Source organism: Macrobrachium nipponense, chromosome 5 (genome assembly GCF_015104395.2).
Source record: "Macrobrachium nipponense isolate FS-2020 chromosome 5, ASM1510439v2, whole genome shotgun sequence".
Classification (NCBI taxonomy): Eukaryota; Metazoa; Arthropoda; class Malacostraca; order Decapoda; family Palaemonidae; genus Macrobrachium; species Macrobrachium nipponense.
This window is the reverse complement of record NC_061107.1, coordinates 141705908-141723407: the sequence shown is the minus strand read 5'-3', so window position 1 is coordinate 141723407 and position 17500 is coordinate 141705908. Positions and strand designations below refer to the sequence as shown.

Below are 17500 nucleotides of genomic sequence, written 5' to 3'. Positions count from 1 at the left end.
TACGTCAAAATCCCTTTTCTGGGCTCAGCTCGTGTCGCTGCGCGAAATCGTACCAGAGAAATAGACAAGATTGTAAAGAAATTCAACAAAATATAAAGGGTCTCAAAGAAAAGATAAAATAAAAATAAAACAATATAATTGCTAATAAAGATACATGTACACAGTGATACAAATAGAAATATTACTTAATTATACTTAATGCTAATAATATTTCTTAACTTAAGGTAATATACATATAATACAGGAGAAATATCATATATGTACAATAATGGTATCTGTGTAAAGCTTATGTATCAAAACAATGTCAAGCAATTAATATACAAGTTGAATAAAACAAACAAACTCAACAATAATAAAATAACAGAATGTATATGACTTAATATACAAAAACCCGTAACCATTATGATAAGATGTATCTCCTTGCATAAAAATAAGGAGATGACATCCACGAGATCAGTAATCATCACAAATGTGAGTGTCCCTAGCAAAAAAATAAGGGGCAACCCACTATATTATCATCAAAGCAGCTAAGACACAAGGTGATCGTAAATGAACAAGGCAGGAATAGACGAACTGTTGGGTGAGGCAGGTAGAAAAGGAGGACTGAATTTTCTACTAAGGAGTAGTCAGAGTCAGGGGAAAACTATGTTACCCGCTGCAAACTGCTGAAAATTTCAGGGCTTCCAAGGACTTTAAGTTAATGACGTTTGAACACTGTCGGTGATTTCCATCCAGTATACTTTTTCAACTCATCGAAGTTCATATGTTGGAAATAGTTAATTGAGGTGGCTACTGCCCTGACATCATGTGCTTTTGGGAAAGAGTCAGGATTGGCTTGTTTAATGAAGTACAGGATTTGTTGCCTGATGCCTTTAATAGATAAAGTACCACCTTTTCTCTCCTAAAGAGAGGACCCGATGAGGATGAGGAGGTCCTAGATAGAAAGGCTCGTAACGTTGAAACTGGGCAAAGAGATATATCTTGTGGAAGGGGTAGTACCTTCCATGGTTCCCACCTCATCAAAGGATCTTCATTCTTAGCTAAAAAAAAAAGCTACGTTCCGGTGAAAGTAGCACTTCCCCTGTGGGAAGGAACTGAATATGATCCGGATCTCTGGATAAAGCCGACAGTTCTGAAATTCTAGCTCCTGAGGCTAAGCTTAATAAAAATAGGGTTTTTCTTAACAGCATTATAAATGAGCATGTGTCATTATTGGTTTCTGAAGCCAGTTTTAGAACATCGTTTAAGAACCATGATACTGACGTAGGCCTTACAGAAGGCCTAAGTCTAGCACAGGCCTTGGGAATAGACGAGAAGTAGGAATCTGTCAAGTCTATGTTGAATCCAAATTGAAAAATCTTTTTCAAGGCCGACTTGTTTGTCGTAATTGTGCTAGCTGCTAAACCTTTTTCAAATAAGGATCTGAAAAAGGATATAGCTGAATTGATTGTCATGATCTTAATATCTGATTCTTTCAGGAAGGTTGCTAACTTTTTGACAGCAGCATCATACTGTCTCAAAGTTGAATCTCTCTTATCTGATTCCAAGAAGAGAATATTCTGAGGGTCAATATTCGCATCTCTTTTCGCTGCAAACTTCATGAAATCCATAAAGTTAGGGTTTTGAGAATCCCTGAGGAAGCGAACACAGTCTTCGTTTGTACTGACTGGGAGAGCTTGGGATTGGGGATCCGAAGAGGGCGGAGACCCAGTTCCAGGATGAGAGGGTACCAATTGCTCTCTCGTAGTAGCCATCTTGCTTGGTGAGACGTACCCGCGTGAAGTCACAATAATCAACAGATATCACAAGTTTAACATACGACTAGAATTTGAGAAATATCTAGAAGTGTTCGTGAACTATCGGTGATAAGATTAGTGTGAAAAATAGTAGGATAAAGCGTCTTCTAAGTTAGTTTATCAAGTGTAATACTATAAATCAGAACAAGATGGCAGTAAGTTCCAACTGCGGGAAAAGGTGGCGTAATTTGGCGTGTTTAGCAGATTCGCAATACGATGAGGTAGCAGGAAGGGAACTGGCATTTCTCATCTATGAAATCAGCAACAGTCCTAACCAAAAAGATACAAAAGCATTCATAGATATATTAGAAGGATATAATCCTTCAAACTGGAACAAATCTAATGAAAACATCTTGAAAATAATTGAAGAAGTTCCAAATAAAATCCAAGTGGTCAAGAGACTCATAAAGAAAATATACATAAACCAACATATTCCGACAAGAAAATGAATAAGGTGAATCTTGTGAATATACTAATTGATGCATTAGAAAAAAGAATGCCAAAAGCATGCAAAACTGTGTAAGGTTTGGTATAGCATAGTCAATCCACAAAACCTAATCAGAAAATGTGCTGCATGCAACATTCCGACCCATCCACAGTGTGCTGAGGTAATACAAGATTTGAGAAAGATACAAGAATTTTTGTTCAACATGTCTATCATGGATAGACAATGTTATTAAATCAAGATTGAATGTACAAATAGTTGAGGATGAAGAAGAAGAGGAAGAGGAAGAAGAAGAAGAAAAAGAAGAAGAGGAAAACGGAAGAAAAGTAAACAAAAATGAAATGACAGAAAAAAATAAGGAAAACAAAGAACAAGATAAAAGTATGGATGCAGAGATACTCATTGATACTACATATGAGGCAATAAAGCAGCATACCTACGAAGAAATAAATTACGATATGACAACAGAAAGCAAATCCGAAGAGGCTCTACCCAGATCTATACAATGACGGGAAAGAGGAAAAAATAGACAAGAAAGACAAAATCTGCAACCTTTTGAAAAGAGGGAATTGCAGATTTGGAGAAAGATGTTACTACAAACATCCTAAGATATGTCAAAACTATGAAATATATGGTAAATGTGCATACTTAGATGGATATGGGGATGATTGCAGAGATCTGCATCCAAAAATATGTAAAAACCTAAAAGAAGGAAAAGGATGTAAGTCGACAAAAAATGCAAATATATGCACCCTGTAGCCATGAATCATAATCAAATAAATAACCAACCAAGTAATAAAATCCAAAATAAGAAAGAAACAAATAAAGAGAGAAATCAAGAATATCAGGTAAAAGAGAAAAGCAAACCACCAATGAGATATGCAGAGGTGTCAGCAAAAAATTTCAAAGCATCAGCTCCGAAATTCTACTCAAGAGATAATAACTGTATTTATTATGCAAGAGGATATTGCAGAAACGGAGAAAATGCAGATTCACAGACACAAAATTAATAATTATGATGAAGGAAGATCAAATATTATGGAAAAGTTGGATTTTTTAATGTCAGAATTTCTGGAAATGAAAAAAAGAACAACATACCAGAACAGGAAAGAGACATGGGAAAATCCTTATACTATCAGTATTAAATGAAGGAGAAAACACGCAAACCATCATAGTGATGAATGCGCAGGGTTTAGTTACGAGTAACTCAAAAAGAAAAATAGAGTACTTAGAAGAACTAACCCAAAATGAAAAGAAAATAGATATAATGAATATAAGTGAAACCTGGTATTCCCAAGAGACTGGGAATGATGATCAAATAAAAGGGTTCCAAACTTATAGATCAGATAGAAAAAATAGGAATCAAGGGGGAACCGCAATATATGGGAAAGACAAAAAACAAGGAAAAATATATGAGAAATATAGTAACTCAGAATGTGAACTAATAGCGGTAGAATTTGAATCTGAAAAATTATGATGAACCTATGTAATATATAGACCTCCTAATACTAAAGAGTTTGACTTAATAATTGAAAAATTGGATGATATATGTAGAAATCACAAGGACTGGACTATTCTCCTATCTGGTGACTTCAACTTTCCTTCGTAGAATGGAAAGAACGAATAGGAGATTGTGGTTGTACTTATACATATAAAAAAGAGAGTAATAGTAGTGCAGAAGATAAGAGGCAATTTGAAAAGCTATTAGATATGCTACTAGAATACAACATTCAACAAATAAATCACCTGCCAACAAGAAAGGAAAATACTTTAGACTAGTATTTGTGAACGAGATGAATTATGTTAAAGAAATAATAGTTTATAATGCGAGTATTTCAGACCATAATGTAATAGAATTAACAGTTCATTCCAAAGCAAGTGAAAATAGAGATAAGCAAGAAATGAAAAGTGGGAAGGATATGGAAAATACAACTTCTACAGTAAAAATATAAAATGGTCAGAAATTAATGAAGAATTAAACAAAGATTGGGATAACATTTTCGTAAGTGATGACATAAGGGTAAATACGGAGATATTATATAAAATATTGGAGATAATAGTGGAAAAATATATACCGAAGAAGAAAAGTAAACATCATTCATGCATACCAAGAGACAGAAGGATCTTGTTCCAGAAAATCAGAAAGTGGAAAAAAGGTCTTGCAAAAGAAAAAAATGCATGGAAAGTTATAGAACTAAAAAGTAAGATAGAAAATGCAGAACAAAAGATTATACAATCAAAAGAAAATGAAAAACGGGACTTGGAAGAAAAAACCCTATTAAATATCAAGCAAAACCCCAAACTATTATACTCATATGCGAAGAAGATGAATAAAAGAAGAATAGAAAATAGGCCCTCTGAGAATTGAAGGGAGATTAAACGAATGAAAAAAAAGGAAATTTGCAACACTGGCAGAAACGATATAAGAGAGAATTCACCCCTAGAATAGATAATGAAGATAATGATATAGAAGTAAGGGATGAAAATAGTGAATATTTAGCTGACATAGATATTAATGAAGCTGATATTGTGCAGGCTATTAATGAAATTAAAAATGGAGCTGCTGCAGGGCCTGATGGAATTCCTGCTATTTTGTTAAAGAAAGTAGTTCATTCTATCGCAAAGCCACTTGCAATATTATTAAGACAAAGTGTAGATACGGGCAAGATATGATGAGCACAAATTAGCATATATTACCCCTACTTTCAAAAGTGGATCAAGACTAGAGGCAAGTAATTATAGGCCTGTGAGTCTAACATCACATATTATGAAAGTGTATGAAAGGGTAATGAAGAAAAATATTATGAAACATTTAATAAAAAATAATTTGTTTAATAAAGGACAACATGGTTTCGTACCCGGAAAAAGTACACAAACCCAACTGTTAGTCCACCGTGAAAACATATTCAAAAATATGAAAAGCGGAAATGAAACAGATGTGGTTTATTTAGACTTTGCAAAAGCTTTTGATAAAGTAGACCATAATATATTGGCGAAGAAAATTAGAAAACACAATATCGTGGATAAAGTAGGAAGATGGTTAAAAGAATTTTTACACAACAGAAAACAGATAGTTATTGCAAACGACGAGAAATCGGATGAAGCCAAGGTAATATCCGGTGTGCCGCAAGGTACGGTGTTAGCTGCAATACTGTTTGTTATTATGATTGAAGACATAGACAATAATGTTAAGGATTCGGTAGTGAGTAGTTTCGCAGATGACACAAGAATAAGTAGAGAAATTACTTGTGATGAAGATAGGAACGCTCTACAAAGAGACCTTAACAAAGTATATGATTGGGCAGAGGTAAATAGGATGGTATTTAACTCTGATAAATTTGAATCAATAAATTATGGAGACAGAGAAAGAAAGCTATATGCATATAAGGGACCTAATAATGAGACCATCACAAATAAGGAAGCAGTTAAAGACCTTGGTGTGATGATGAATAGGAACATGTTATGCAATGATCAAATAGCAACTCTGTTGGCAAAATGTAAAGCAAAAATGGGAATGTTGTTACGGCACTTCAAAACAAGAAAAGCTGAACACATGATTATGCTTTATAAAACATATGTTCGTAGTCCACTTGAATATTGCAATATGATATGGTACCCACACTATCAAAAGGATATTGCACAAATAGAGAGTGTACAAAGGTCCTTTACAGCTAGAATAGAAGAAGTTAAGGACCTAGACTACTGGGAAAGACTACAATTCTTAAAATTATATAGTCTAGAAAGGAGAAGAGAACGCTACATGATAATTCAGGCATGGAAACAGATAGAAGGAATAGCAGAAAATATCATGGAACTAAAAATATCAGAAAGAGCAAGCAGAGGTAGATTAATAGTGCCCAAAACTATACCAGGAAAAATAAGGAAAGCACACAGTCGACATTAATCCACTACGCACCAGCATCGATAATGCAGCGTCATTCAATGCGTTGCCAGCTCATCTGAGGAATATCAGGAGTGAGCGTAGATGTGTTTAAGAATAAGCTCGACAAATATCTAAACTGCATCCCAGACCATCCAAGATTGGAAGATGCAAAATATACCGGAAGATGTACTAGCAACTCTCTGGTAGACATTAGAGGTGCCTCACACTGAGGGACCTGGGGCAACCCGAACAAGATGTAAGGTCTGTAAGGTAAGGTAAGGCCAGTCTGGGGCTACTAGAGCCACTTGACCCTTGAATGTCCTGAGTTTGTTTAATACTTCATGAGAAGATTCACCGGAGGAAAGACATAAATCTTCTCCCAGTTGTTCCAATCTAGAGCCAGGGCGTCCGTGGCATAGGCCAGAGGTCCAGGTTGGGGGCCACATAACACGGGAGTTTGTGGTTCGCTTGGGATGCGAAGAGATCTACTGTAGACCTGGAACTCTCTGAAGAATCCATTGGAACGAACTGTTGTCCAGTGACCATTCCGACTCTAGAGGTACTGATCGGGATAGGGCATCTGCTATGACGTTTCTCACTCCAGCTATATGGGTGGAGGAGAGATGCCAACTGAACTTGTCCGCCAGGGAGAATATGGCTACCATGACATGGTTTAGATGACGTGACTTGGAGCCTCCTCTGTTTTATGCAATGTACTACCACTGCGCTGTCCAGGACTAGTTTTATGTGGGAGTACTTTGGCGGACGTAACCTTTTTAGAGTCAGAACAGTGCCATTGCCTCCAGTACGTTTATATGAACTGACGGAAACTGAGGTGACCACGTTCCCTGAACCTTTTTGAACTGGGAATATCCTCCCCAACCGGCATTAATGACGCGTCTAGTGTGGAGGATAGTGATCCCTGGAGGAGGAAACTGAAGGGGCACTGACACCGATAGGTTCTTGACTTTTGCCCACGGCGAAGTCGATTCTTAGAATCAGAGGGACTGAGGACAATTTGTCCCGGACCTGATATTTGCCCGTGTAGCGCCAAATTCTGGTTAGGTCTTTCAGTTTGGCTTTCATTAGGATGTTCGTCACTGATGCAAACTGGAGAGAACCCAGGATCCTTTCCTGAGATCTTCTTGAAGCCAGTTTGTGACTTAGAAATTGCTTGACTGACTTTGCTATTTCCTTCCTTTTGGACGATGGAATCGACAGAGTATGGGAGGATAGATTCCATTGAATGCCTAGCCACTGAAAGTTTGACTCTGGAGTGAGTCTTGATTTGGTCCTGTTTATTCTTGAAGCCTAGATATTCCAGGAACTGAATCACTTTCAGTGTTGCTTTGTTGCATTCCTCGACTGTTGAAGCCCAGATCAACCAATCGTCGAGATACGCTACTACCATAACCCCTTGCGATCTGAGTTGTTGAACAACTACTTCCGCCAGCTTCGTAAACACTCTGGGTGCTACGTTGAGCCCGAAAGGAACTACCTTGAAGGAGAATGTCTGGTCGCCTATCTTGAAGCCTAGATAGGGACGGAAGTGTCTTGCAATAGGGATATGATAGTAAGCGTCTGTAAGATCGATAGAGGTGGTGACGGCCCCACGGGGAAGTAAGGTCCGCACCTGAGATCGTGAGCATCTTGAACTTGTCGCAGCGAATGGCTAAGTTTAAGCGGGACAAGTCTAAGATTACTCTTCTTTTTTGTGAGCCTTTCTTTGGCACGCTGAACAAGCGACCTTGAAATTTTAATCTCATGACTCTCGCTATAGCTCCTTTCTGAAGGAGATCCTCCGCATACTCCGTCAGTTCTTTGGAAGGAAGTTGACGGAAAGGCCTGGATGGAGGTGGGTTCGTCAACCAGCTCCAACCCAGGCCTTTTGACACAATGCTCTGAGCCCACTTGCTGAAGTTCCACCGGTGGCGAAAGTGAAAACAGCCTCCCTCCTACCTGAAGTTCTTCATTGGTTCTGGTAACCTCCTCGGCCTCCTCTGAAGTGTTTTCCCCTATTAAAGGGACCTCCCGATCCTCTCCCACGAAAGGAACGTTTACCTCTGCCTCCCTTACCCGAGCGGTCATACTTCTGCGAAGATTGACTCTCGAAGGTTTGATTGTAAGCTGGAGAGATGGCATAAGAGGTGGAGGGCTGAGGCTGAGGGGAGATCACGTAAATTGGCTGTGATTGAGCCTTTGAAGTGGAGGGTTGTGCTGTTTGCACTAAGGGAACCGCCGGAACTTGCTGAGAAAAGCGTGGCTGCTTTTTCTGGTAGGGCTGGAAACGCCTGGGTTTCTTTTGCCCTTTACCTCTAGCTGGGCGAGATCTTGCCTCCTCCTAGCCGTAAGGCCCCAACGGTCCTTAAGGCTCTGGTTCAACCTTGTAGCCTCTGACTGGACTTCCTTCACCATCGCTTCTGGGAAGAGATCTGCTCCCCAGATGTTTGACGAGAGTAACCTATTCGGCTCGTGCCGAATGGTTGCTTCTTGTAGGACATGCTTCCTACAATTCGTTCTAGCAGTGGCAAACTCAAACATATCTGACTGTACCGTTTGAGTCAGGGCTTTGGTCATCAGTTTGAAAAGCGGCTCTGAACCATAGGCTATGGTGGCCACCTCGGACATAGCCATAGAATTAATCGATCTGGCTAATCGCGATTTAGCGTCAAATTCAGCCTGAATAAGGCTATCTGGAAGCCTGGTAGCTTTTCACCAAACTGCTCCATAGCACAGTCCGGTTTGAGTTTGCCAGCTGAGAAGTGTTCGGTAAGTCTTCCCATAATTCTCCGGCTGAAGGAAGTAACGGAGATGTAGGATCTGCTTCCTTCAGTTGAGGCATGGGGTCCCCCTTCTGGGCCGCTGGAATGGTAGATGTCGCGATCTAGTCAGGAAAGGGAGCGGGGTACTCTCATCCATCGTGAAGATCGTAAAGGGACTCTTGAAGGGTTGGATTTTCGTATTAGAACAATCCATGTCCTCTAAACACCTGAGCCATTCTCTCTGAGCCTGGTCACGTGAATAGAGGACCGTCTCCTTTGGTACCCTATCATCTCGAATCATGGCTGAGGCGGTGAGCCTTGCGTAGCCGATGAACGGAGGCTGAAGGTCTTCCGGGTAGAACTCGAAGTCCTCTATCCTTCGAGTTCCAAATTCCGGTATAGAAATGAGTCCGTCCTGGAAGGGGGCGTATGGACGCTACTCTCCACGGGTTGTTCATCGAGAACGGAGGTAGCGAGTCATACGGGGGAAGCTGGGCTCCACCTGCATTGGAAGGTGGAGGAGAGGCTAGAGGAGCTTGGCTCAGTCCGGCTATAATGGAGTCTTGAGAAGTAATCCTATCCGACAACGAGAGATCATTTGTTCCATGCTACTCTTTAGAGACCCAACCAGGTCGCCCACCTGTTGTAACAGGCCAGCATTGGAGTCCAAAGCCGGAGCTGCTGCGGAGGTGGAGGGGTAGCTCTGAATTGGGACCAAGGGTAGCGGAACTGACGACTCAGCCGGAGTGTGAGATCTCTCTGGAGGATTTACTTCCTCGAGGACTTAGAGCCGGACCCAGAAGCTTTAGATCTGTCTGCTCCGGGATTCCTAGCCGGAGGACTTACGAGAGGAGGATGAGGCCGAAGTCGTCTTCTTAGACGACGACGACGTCTTTGTCAAGGATTTCACTGCTTGACCCTTGACCTTGGGTCTAACCGAAGCATCAGGAGGAGTATACAATTCATCACCCGTAAAGCCTTGGAAGGATGGAGAGGTTGCAGGAGTAGAAGAAACAGTTACGCCCAAGGGCATCCCTTGGGTGTCCACCTTACCATACCTCGACCAACAGGTCGTCTAACACCTACCATAGGTTCTATATTAATATCCACGTCGCGACTTCCGAGGAGATATCCTGGCCTTGGTCAGTCAATGAGGCAGCCAGCTGTTGCTGGATGAAGGCGATAGTCGGGGCAGCCTCTGCTGGGTCGACGTATCCTGTCGCCTTGCCTCCGGGGAAGATTAGTACCGCCAACCTTTTCTCCAGGATGTAGGGCATACCCTTGGCGGCGTTCTTCCCGAAACCGCCGACCCAGGCCCGCAGGGTGCCAGTGCGGTATCCCTCACTGCCGGCGCCTGGAAGAGAGGGTATCAATTAGATTTAAGAATAACTTAAAACTAAAGATAACTTAAAGTATAACTTAAACTTATAGGGCTATAAGGCCCTTTGAATTTCCTTAAGTTAGAATAATTGATGCAAACTAAGCACTAAAACAGATTCGGACCAGCTACCGGAGATGGAATACTTACCCCGTCTAAAAGCTGGCTCACCAGATCGTAACATATGGTACACGTCCCCGTGCGGAGTCGCGCATGGAGCATGGGACCGGCAAACTTCGTGTCCACACGGGTCCTGAAGTGTGGCGGCGCATCCCGGATGCTCACAGTTGGTGGTCTGTAAGTGGAAAGACACATGAGCATCTTAAAGAATATCACTTACAGGCTAAAGGACAGAAGAACTCCATTGCATGCCGGAGCTCGGAAAAAAATTCGGCATAGCCCCTCCCTTACTAGCCTGAATAGGCTAATAACCCCGGAGGTATCCGGTGAAAAGAAGGGAGGGGGCATGGTTTAAGGTACTTAAAGTAAACTTAACATCTTAAACCTAAAAGCTCGAACGTACCGGACTAAGTCCAGTGCGTGGCGGAGTGATAACTCAGTGAAACGGAGAGGTTAGACGAGACCGACTGTATGTTCCGGTCCACCCCGTGGGGTAGACTTAGCATGTTTCCGCTAGATGCCAGGCCTCCGGTGGTAAAGGAGCCCTAGTAAGGTGGGAAAGAGCGGGGGCATACAGACTCGGGCTAGTAACGGAGCGACGAAGTATAGTAATGGAGAGGGGGAAAGGCCAGTCCCCCCTCACCTTACCATCCGACCCGGACCGAGAGCCGGAGAGGTCGAGTCCAGTCTGGGTCTGTCCCGTCCCTCTACCCCTCCGCCTGGGGGGAGAGAGGGGAGGCAGGCTCGGGTATGCGGAGCGAGCATGGGCAGGCCTAGCCACCCCCCCCCGACTCTATGGAAGAGCGGGAGGGGGGAAAGGTGACTGGGACAGGCGTCTGGCTGCTCGTGATCACATAGGTTGACCACGGGGCGATAAGAATAACAACTAAGCCTAAAACAAAACCAACTGATCAGCGAGATGCTATCGGGAAGCAACCGAGCTGACCAGCGGTAACATAAAGGCACAATAGGCGTGACCTAGGCTAAGCGAGCCAGACGCCTAACTAACCTAAGAAAATCTCATAGATAATAAAATGAAATAATAAAATGAAAGAAAGAGAAAACAAATAGTGGGAGAAAAAATCCAGGAGTGTACGACTAACCCGAAGGCAAGTCTACCACTCAAAGCTAGCCGATGCCGATACTAAGAGCCGTGGCTAGGGTCTGGATGGAAAAGCCTACATAAGGTAAAAAAGACATGCATGCATGACAAAACCGTGTAGACCTAACTCTAAACAAAGCGGATAATAAAATAGAGCGCACAAAGACAGGGGATGCTCTGGTATGGGAGACCCAGAACGGACCCATCACGAGGCAGAACCATGCTGCCATGCTTCCGACCTAGAGATCGTATTTATACCTAAAAAACGGCAAATACGAGCTCAGGGCCGGAAAAAACCAAATAGCAATAAACACTGAGTACTTAACTTAGCTGCTGCGATGGCTGCACGCTCCATTGTAATAAAATCCAAACGAAAGGGCACAAAAACACAGAGAAGAAAATGGCACGTGTGTATCGTGTGCGCTAACTGAAAAGGATGACCACCAGAGGCGCAGCAGTCGGCAGCATGGGATGGAGTAGTAGTAGTAGGTGCTGCCCACTCTGTGGGTCGGGCTCCCCCTCTCGGGGGATTTTGTAGTGGGAGGATTCTATTGGCATTTGGCTCGTGGTAGTGGTCTCACTCGCCATAGTGTTCATACCGACACTCTCTGGGAGGGTGAGCGAGTCAGTTTATACTGACCTTTTTCTTTATTTATTTATTCTCTGGTATGTGTTAGTACATTTACCCTAGAAATAATAGATTAAAGGATATTTGCGCAGCGACACGAGCTGAGCCCAGAAATATTTTGTTCAAAAAATCACCATAAATCTAAATATTGTCCTAGAGACTTCCAATTTCTTTCAAAATGAAGAAAAATGATTGAATATTACTATACTGTAAGAGTATTAGCTTACAATTGCAGTTTTCGACCATATCTGACGAGTTGAAGTTGACCGAATGTCGAATTTTTTTAATATTTTTTTTTTATATGCAATTATTTCGGAAATTAGAAAAGCTACGACCTTCAAATATTTTTCGTTTTATTTTAAATGAAATTACGCACCTTTTTATATATAAAACTCTATGAAATGCCTAATATTAAATGGAGCAATTATTCCGAGAATGGGACGTACGCATTTCGGAGATTTGTGGCGGAGAATCCTCGCGCGGAGGGAAGGAAAGTTTTTATTTTTAAATTCACCATAAATCTAAATATTGTGCTAGAGACTTTGAATTTGTTTCAAGATGAAGATAAATGACTGAATATTACTAGACTGTAAGAGTTTTAGCTTACAATTGCGTTTTTCGGCCATTTCAGTAGAGTCAAAGACGACCAAATGTTTTTTTTTTCTATTTATCGTGATTTATATGCAAATATTTCAAAAATGAGAAAAGCTACAACCTTCAATTATTTTTTGTTGTATTTTACATGAAATTGCGCAAATTTTCATATATAAAACTTTATGTAACGGCTAATTTAAAATGGTGCAAACATTACCACAATCGCACGTATGATTTTTTCGGAAGAGTTACCGCGCGGACGTAAAGAAAATGTTATTTTTTTCATAAATTCACCATAAATCGAAATATTGTGCTAGAGACTTCAAATTTGTTGCAAAATGAAGGTAAATGCCCGAATATTACTAGAATATAAGCGTTTTAGCTTACAATTGCGTTTTTCGACCATTTTGGAAGAGTCAAAATTGACTGAAGGTTGAAAATTTGTCACATCATTTTTTATATGAAAATATTTCAAAATTGATAAAAGCTACAACCATGGGTTGTTTTTAGTTGTATTGTGCATGAAATTGCGCACATTTCCATATATAAAACTTTATGTAACGGCTAATTTTAAAATGGTGCAAACATTACCACAATCGCATGTATGATTTTTTTTCGGAAGAGTTACCGGGCGGACGTAAGGAAAAAGTTTTTTCATGAATTCACCATAAATCGAAATATTGTGCTAGAGACTTCCAATTAGTTGCAAAATTAAGGTAAATGATTGAATATTACTAAAATATAAGAGTTTTAGCTTACAATTGCGTTTTTTGACCATTTCGGTAGAGTCAAAGTTGACTGAAGGTTGAAATTTTTGCACTTATCGTTATTTATATGAAAATATCTCAAAACTGATAAAAGCTACAATCATGAGTATTTTTTTGTTTTATTCTACATAAAAATGCACACATTTTCATATACTACAATACTCCATGTAACGGCAAATTTAAAATGGTACAAAAATTATGTGTCACAGATACTTTTTAGTGCGATAAGAAAGAAATTCGCGCTTGCGCGCCTGCGTAACGATTGTAAACAAAACAACACCTTGATCCGTGAACTCCAAGCATCCTTCAAGGCGTGTGATTCAAGAGTTTTTGGCTGGTAGGCCTGAAAGTATTTTTCTGCAAATTTTTAAAAAAACTTTTGCATGTCGACGTAAAATACGTCCAGTCGGCACCCGAGAGACAAAAAATGTCGACGTAAAATACGTCCAGTCGGCGTTTAAGGGTTAATCTCAGACCAAATTCATTATAGCACTGAATAATCTCTTGGCTTCCAGTGCATGGGTTCAAGCCTAAATTTCATATTCCATTCCATTCCTGACAGCAAAATGAGGGGTTTGCTAGGATTAATAGAAATTCAGATTCAGTCACTGATGTAGTCACTGAGGTGCAAGGCTGACCTCTTAACAGGATGAAATCTTACTGATTAGCCAATATCCAAATCTGTATTTTTCTGAACCGTAATTATGTATCATATTGTGCTACCAGAAAACTAGGCACAGTATTTTGTTGAAAGTTTCATGCACTGTACTTTCAAAAACCACTTGTATTATTGGTACAGTGTATGTTTTTGAGCCTTACTGTAACCATTATTAGAGTATTGTTTCCCTGGTTGGAGGTCTGTAGCTTTCTAGATCTCTGCTTCCTTGATATTGCACTCAAGTGGCTGTTCCCCAGTTCTAAACAAACAATGGTTTAGACTGTCATCTTTCATATCTTTTTATTATACTCCATGGGAAAAATTCTTAATTTAGTACTTTTGCTTCTGCTATTAGTGTGTGGTATACTTGTTTTGTATTCCATCGGCTTCCACAATCTGTTAGGGTGCCACAATATTTCACTGACCAGTTCCAGAGGTCTTTCCTTCCTTTTACTGGAAAACTACGGAACCACCTCCATAATGTTTTTTGTCATATTTCTATAACTCATTAAAATGTAGGGATTAAAGGCATATGCATTTGTTTAAATCAGGCTTTACTCCCAAAATTTAATGAAATTATGCTTTACAGACAAGATTTAATTTATTTTTGTGTATCATTAGTATATGTATATTGACTTTATACAGTTTTGTAAATATTATCTTGTCTTTTATAGATGCTGACTGTTCCCTGAACCATGATTTCTTTTGGATGGACCCACTTCCTTGTGATTTAGGAAAAATGCTCTCACATCATACTCATAGTATGTTTGAATTTTTGGCAACACCACGCCGTGGCAAACAGCAACAACAGCAGCAACCACCTCCACAGTCACAGCAGTCACAAGCCAGTCATTCATCACAGCAGCTTCCCTCATCCCAGTCTTCAAACCAGTCACAACAGGGTGCTTCAAGAAGATCTGGTCACAGACCTTCAGCTTCAGCTAGGGTAGCTAGCATGTCTTCTTGTCCAGAGAGAATATTTTAATAAATAGAGGAATTTCAAATTATTGTAAATATAGTATAAGTTTAAAAGTAAAATAACCAGAATTATTCCAGTGTTACTTTTATATCTTTCCAACTTGCTTTGTTTAGAAAGTTCTTGTTTATGACCCAATGTTTTAATGCTCAAGAATATTTTTTATATATTTATTTAAAATTTTATATTTATTTTATATGTATATTTTCTTCTCATTTTTGGCTTTAAGAATGCAAATAACTTAAGTACAATTTGTGAATACTGGTCATACATTCTTAAACAAATGTATATTTGTAAATAGTTGTATATATACACTCTTCCATACAGAGGTAAGTACCTGTGTAAATAAGTTACCAGATGCAAATTTATAATGTGTCTATAATTTCTTAATGGGCATATAGATGTTATACATTTTTTAAACTAGTAATCTCAAGGTCGTAACTTGAAGGTCAGTTTTATTCAAGATTAGGAGGTCATGGTAGATTCATTGAATGATTTTCATATGAAATTGCCAGGCTGCTCTGTATAGTTTTGCAAACCAAATTATGGTTGTTCAGTATTATTTATTGTGTATGGTGCATTTGTGGACATTGCACACTCACCATTTGGAGAGATACTCTTTTGGATGGGGCTCATATTGAAAGTAAGATATTGTTTACCCATGTGCATGTATTGTTATAGATCAAATTTACTTTATCTAACTTAATCTGAGTACTGTCTTCAGAATTACAGTATTATGGCTTCAGAGATTCATCCAAGGCATTGCTTCTTATGTTTGGAGAGAACTTTGAAGCTAGCTAGTTATGGTATGATAATTGTTTGTGTCCTCTGTTGGAGCTTTAGGCGCAGCAGAATCTCACAACAACAAACCCAGCTTGTCTGAATTTTCCTTGATAACATGCATTTCTTGTTATCAGGCAATATAGGAATTAGTAAAATGCTCCCATGAATTTACATGAATGAAACAGATGTGAATAAAATGCATAAGTACCATTGAATACAACTAAGAGTGGATGCTATTTATCAGTATGTATAAGTGGAGGAACTAGGGTGTGTAGAGACTGGGATTTCTTTATGTGCCCTGTATGGTAGGAATGGGCTAAGTGCCTGTTGTCAACTAACTGCTGCTTGACTCATAGTGGCCAACTCACTATAGTAGCCAACTTTGTATTGAAATTTTTCAAGGTAATTGTTAAGTTTGTACACAAGCTACACTATATACACAATACATATCAGTACAATATAATATATATATATATATATATATATATATATATATATATATATATATATATATATATATATATATATATATATATATATATATATATATATATATATATATATATATTATACACACACACACACACACACAGTGGACCCCATGTTCTCCGGATTCACGCATTCGTGGATTTCTCTCGGGAAACATTTCCCAACATTATTCGTGGAAAATTCACCTATTCGCAGTATTTTTCTATGAGAAATACCCGCAAATTCCTGTCTTTTTTTTTTTTTTTTTTTTTTTTTTTTTTTTTTTTTTTTTTTTTAATCAATTTCATCATTAAATGCACTTTCATGAGTTTTAACTAATGAAATAGGAGATTTTAAGCATTTTTATATATATATATATATATATATATATATATATATATATATATATATATATATCTATAATATATAATATATGATATATAATATATATATATTATATATTATATATAGTATATATAATATACATATGTACACACACACACACACGGTCACACACATGCAGTGAACCTCCCGTATTCGTTTGAGGATTGCATTCCAGACCCCACCCACACATTAATAGCTAAATTCCAAAATACTATTTAAAATCTCTCAAAAAACACTTAGACCTGCTTCTTTTGATAGTTCAAATGCAAGAAAATCCTCTAAAAATGCTTATACCTGAACATTTTAATAGTCTTATCACAAAAAGTGCATTAAGTCATGAAATAGATATGAAAATGCACTTAGTGAATATTTCTCAGTGAAAAATTATCGTGAATAGGTGTTGAATTTTTTGCAAATAATGGGTAAATATGTTCCATAGAGGAACCCTTGTGAACAGCTGAGTGCAAATCTTGACAATGTTAATGGGGGGTTTTCACTGTTAATTTATAAGTATATTAGTCATACATTTTATATCTATATATATATATATATATATATATATATATATATATATATATATATATCTATATATCAGTTGTATCTCCACATGAAAAGTGTTTTTCTTAGAAAATGCCCAACAGTTTTGCCCTCCAGTGGACCTCTTGGAGCATTTATCCTTATAAACGCTAAAGAAGAGGTCCATTGAAGGATGGAAATGTTCGGAATTTTCTAAGAAAATGACTTTTCATTTTCCTA

General features: G+C 38.9%; 1 protein-coding gene across 1 annotated transcript in view; it reads left to right on the top strand.

Annotated features, from left to right (window-relative positions):
• Positions 1-15125, top strand: part of LOC135215954 (cyclin-dependent kinase 9-like) — a 67662-nt gene extending 52537 nt beyond the window's left edge. The window contains exon 6 of the mRNA XM_064250909.1: positions 14808-15125. Within this exon, the coding sequence (XP_064106979.1) occupies positions 14808-15118 (311 nt within the window). The 3' untranslated portion in view covers positions 15119-15125. The remainder of the gene's footprint in view (positions 1-14807) is intronic.
• The last annotated feature ends 2375 nt before the right edge of the window (positions 15126-17500 follow it).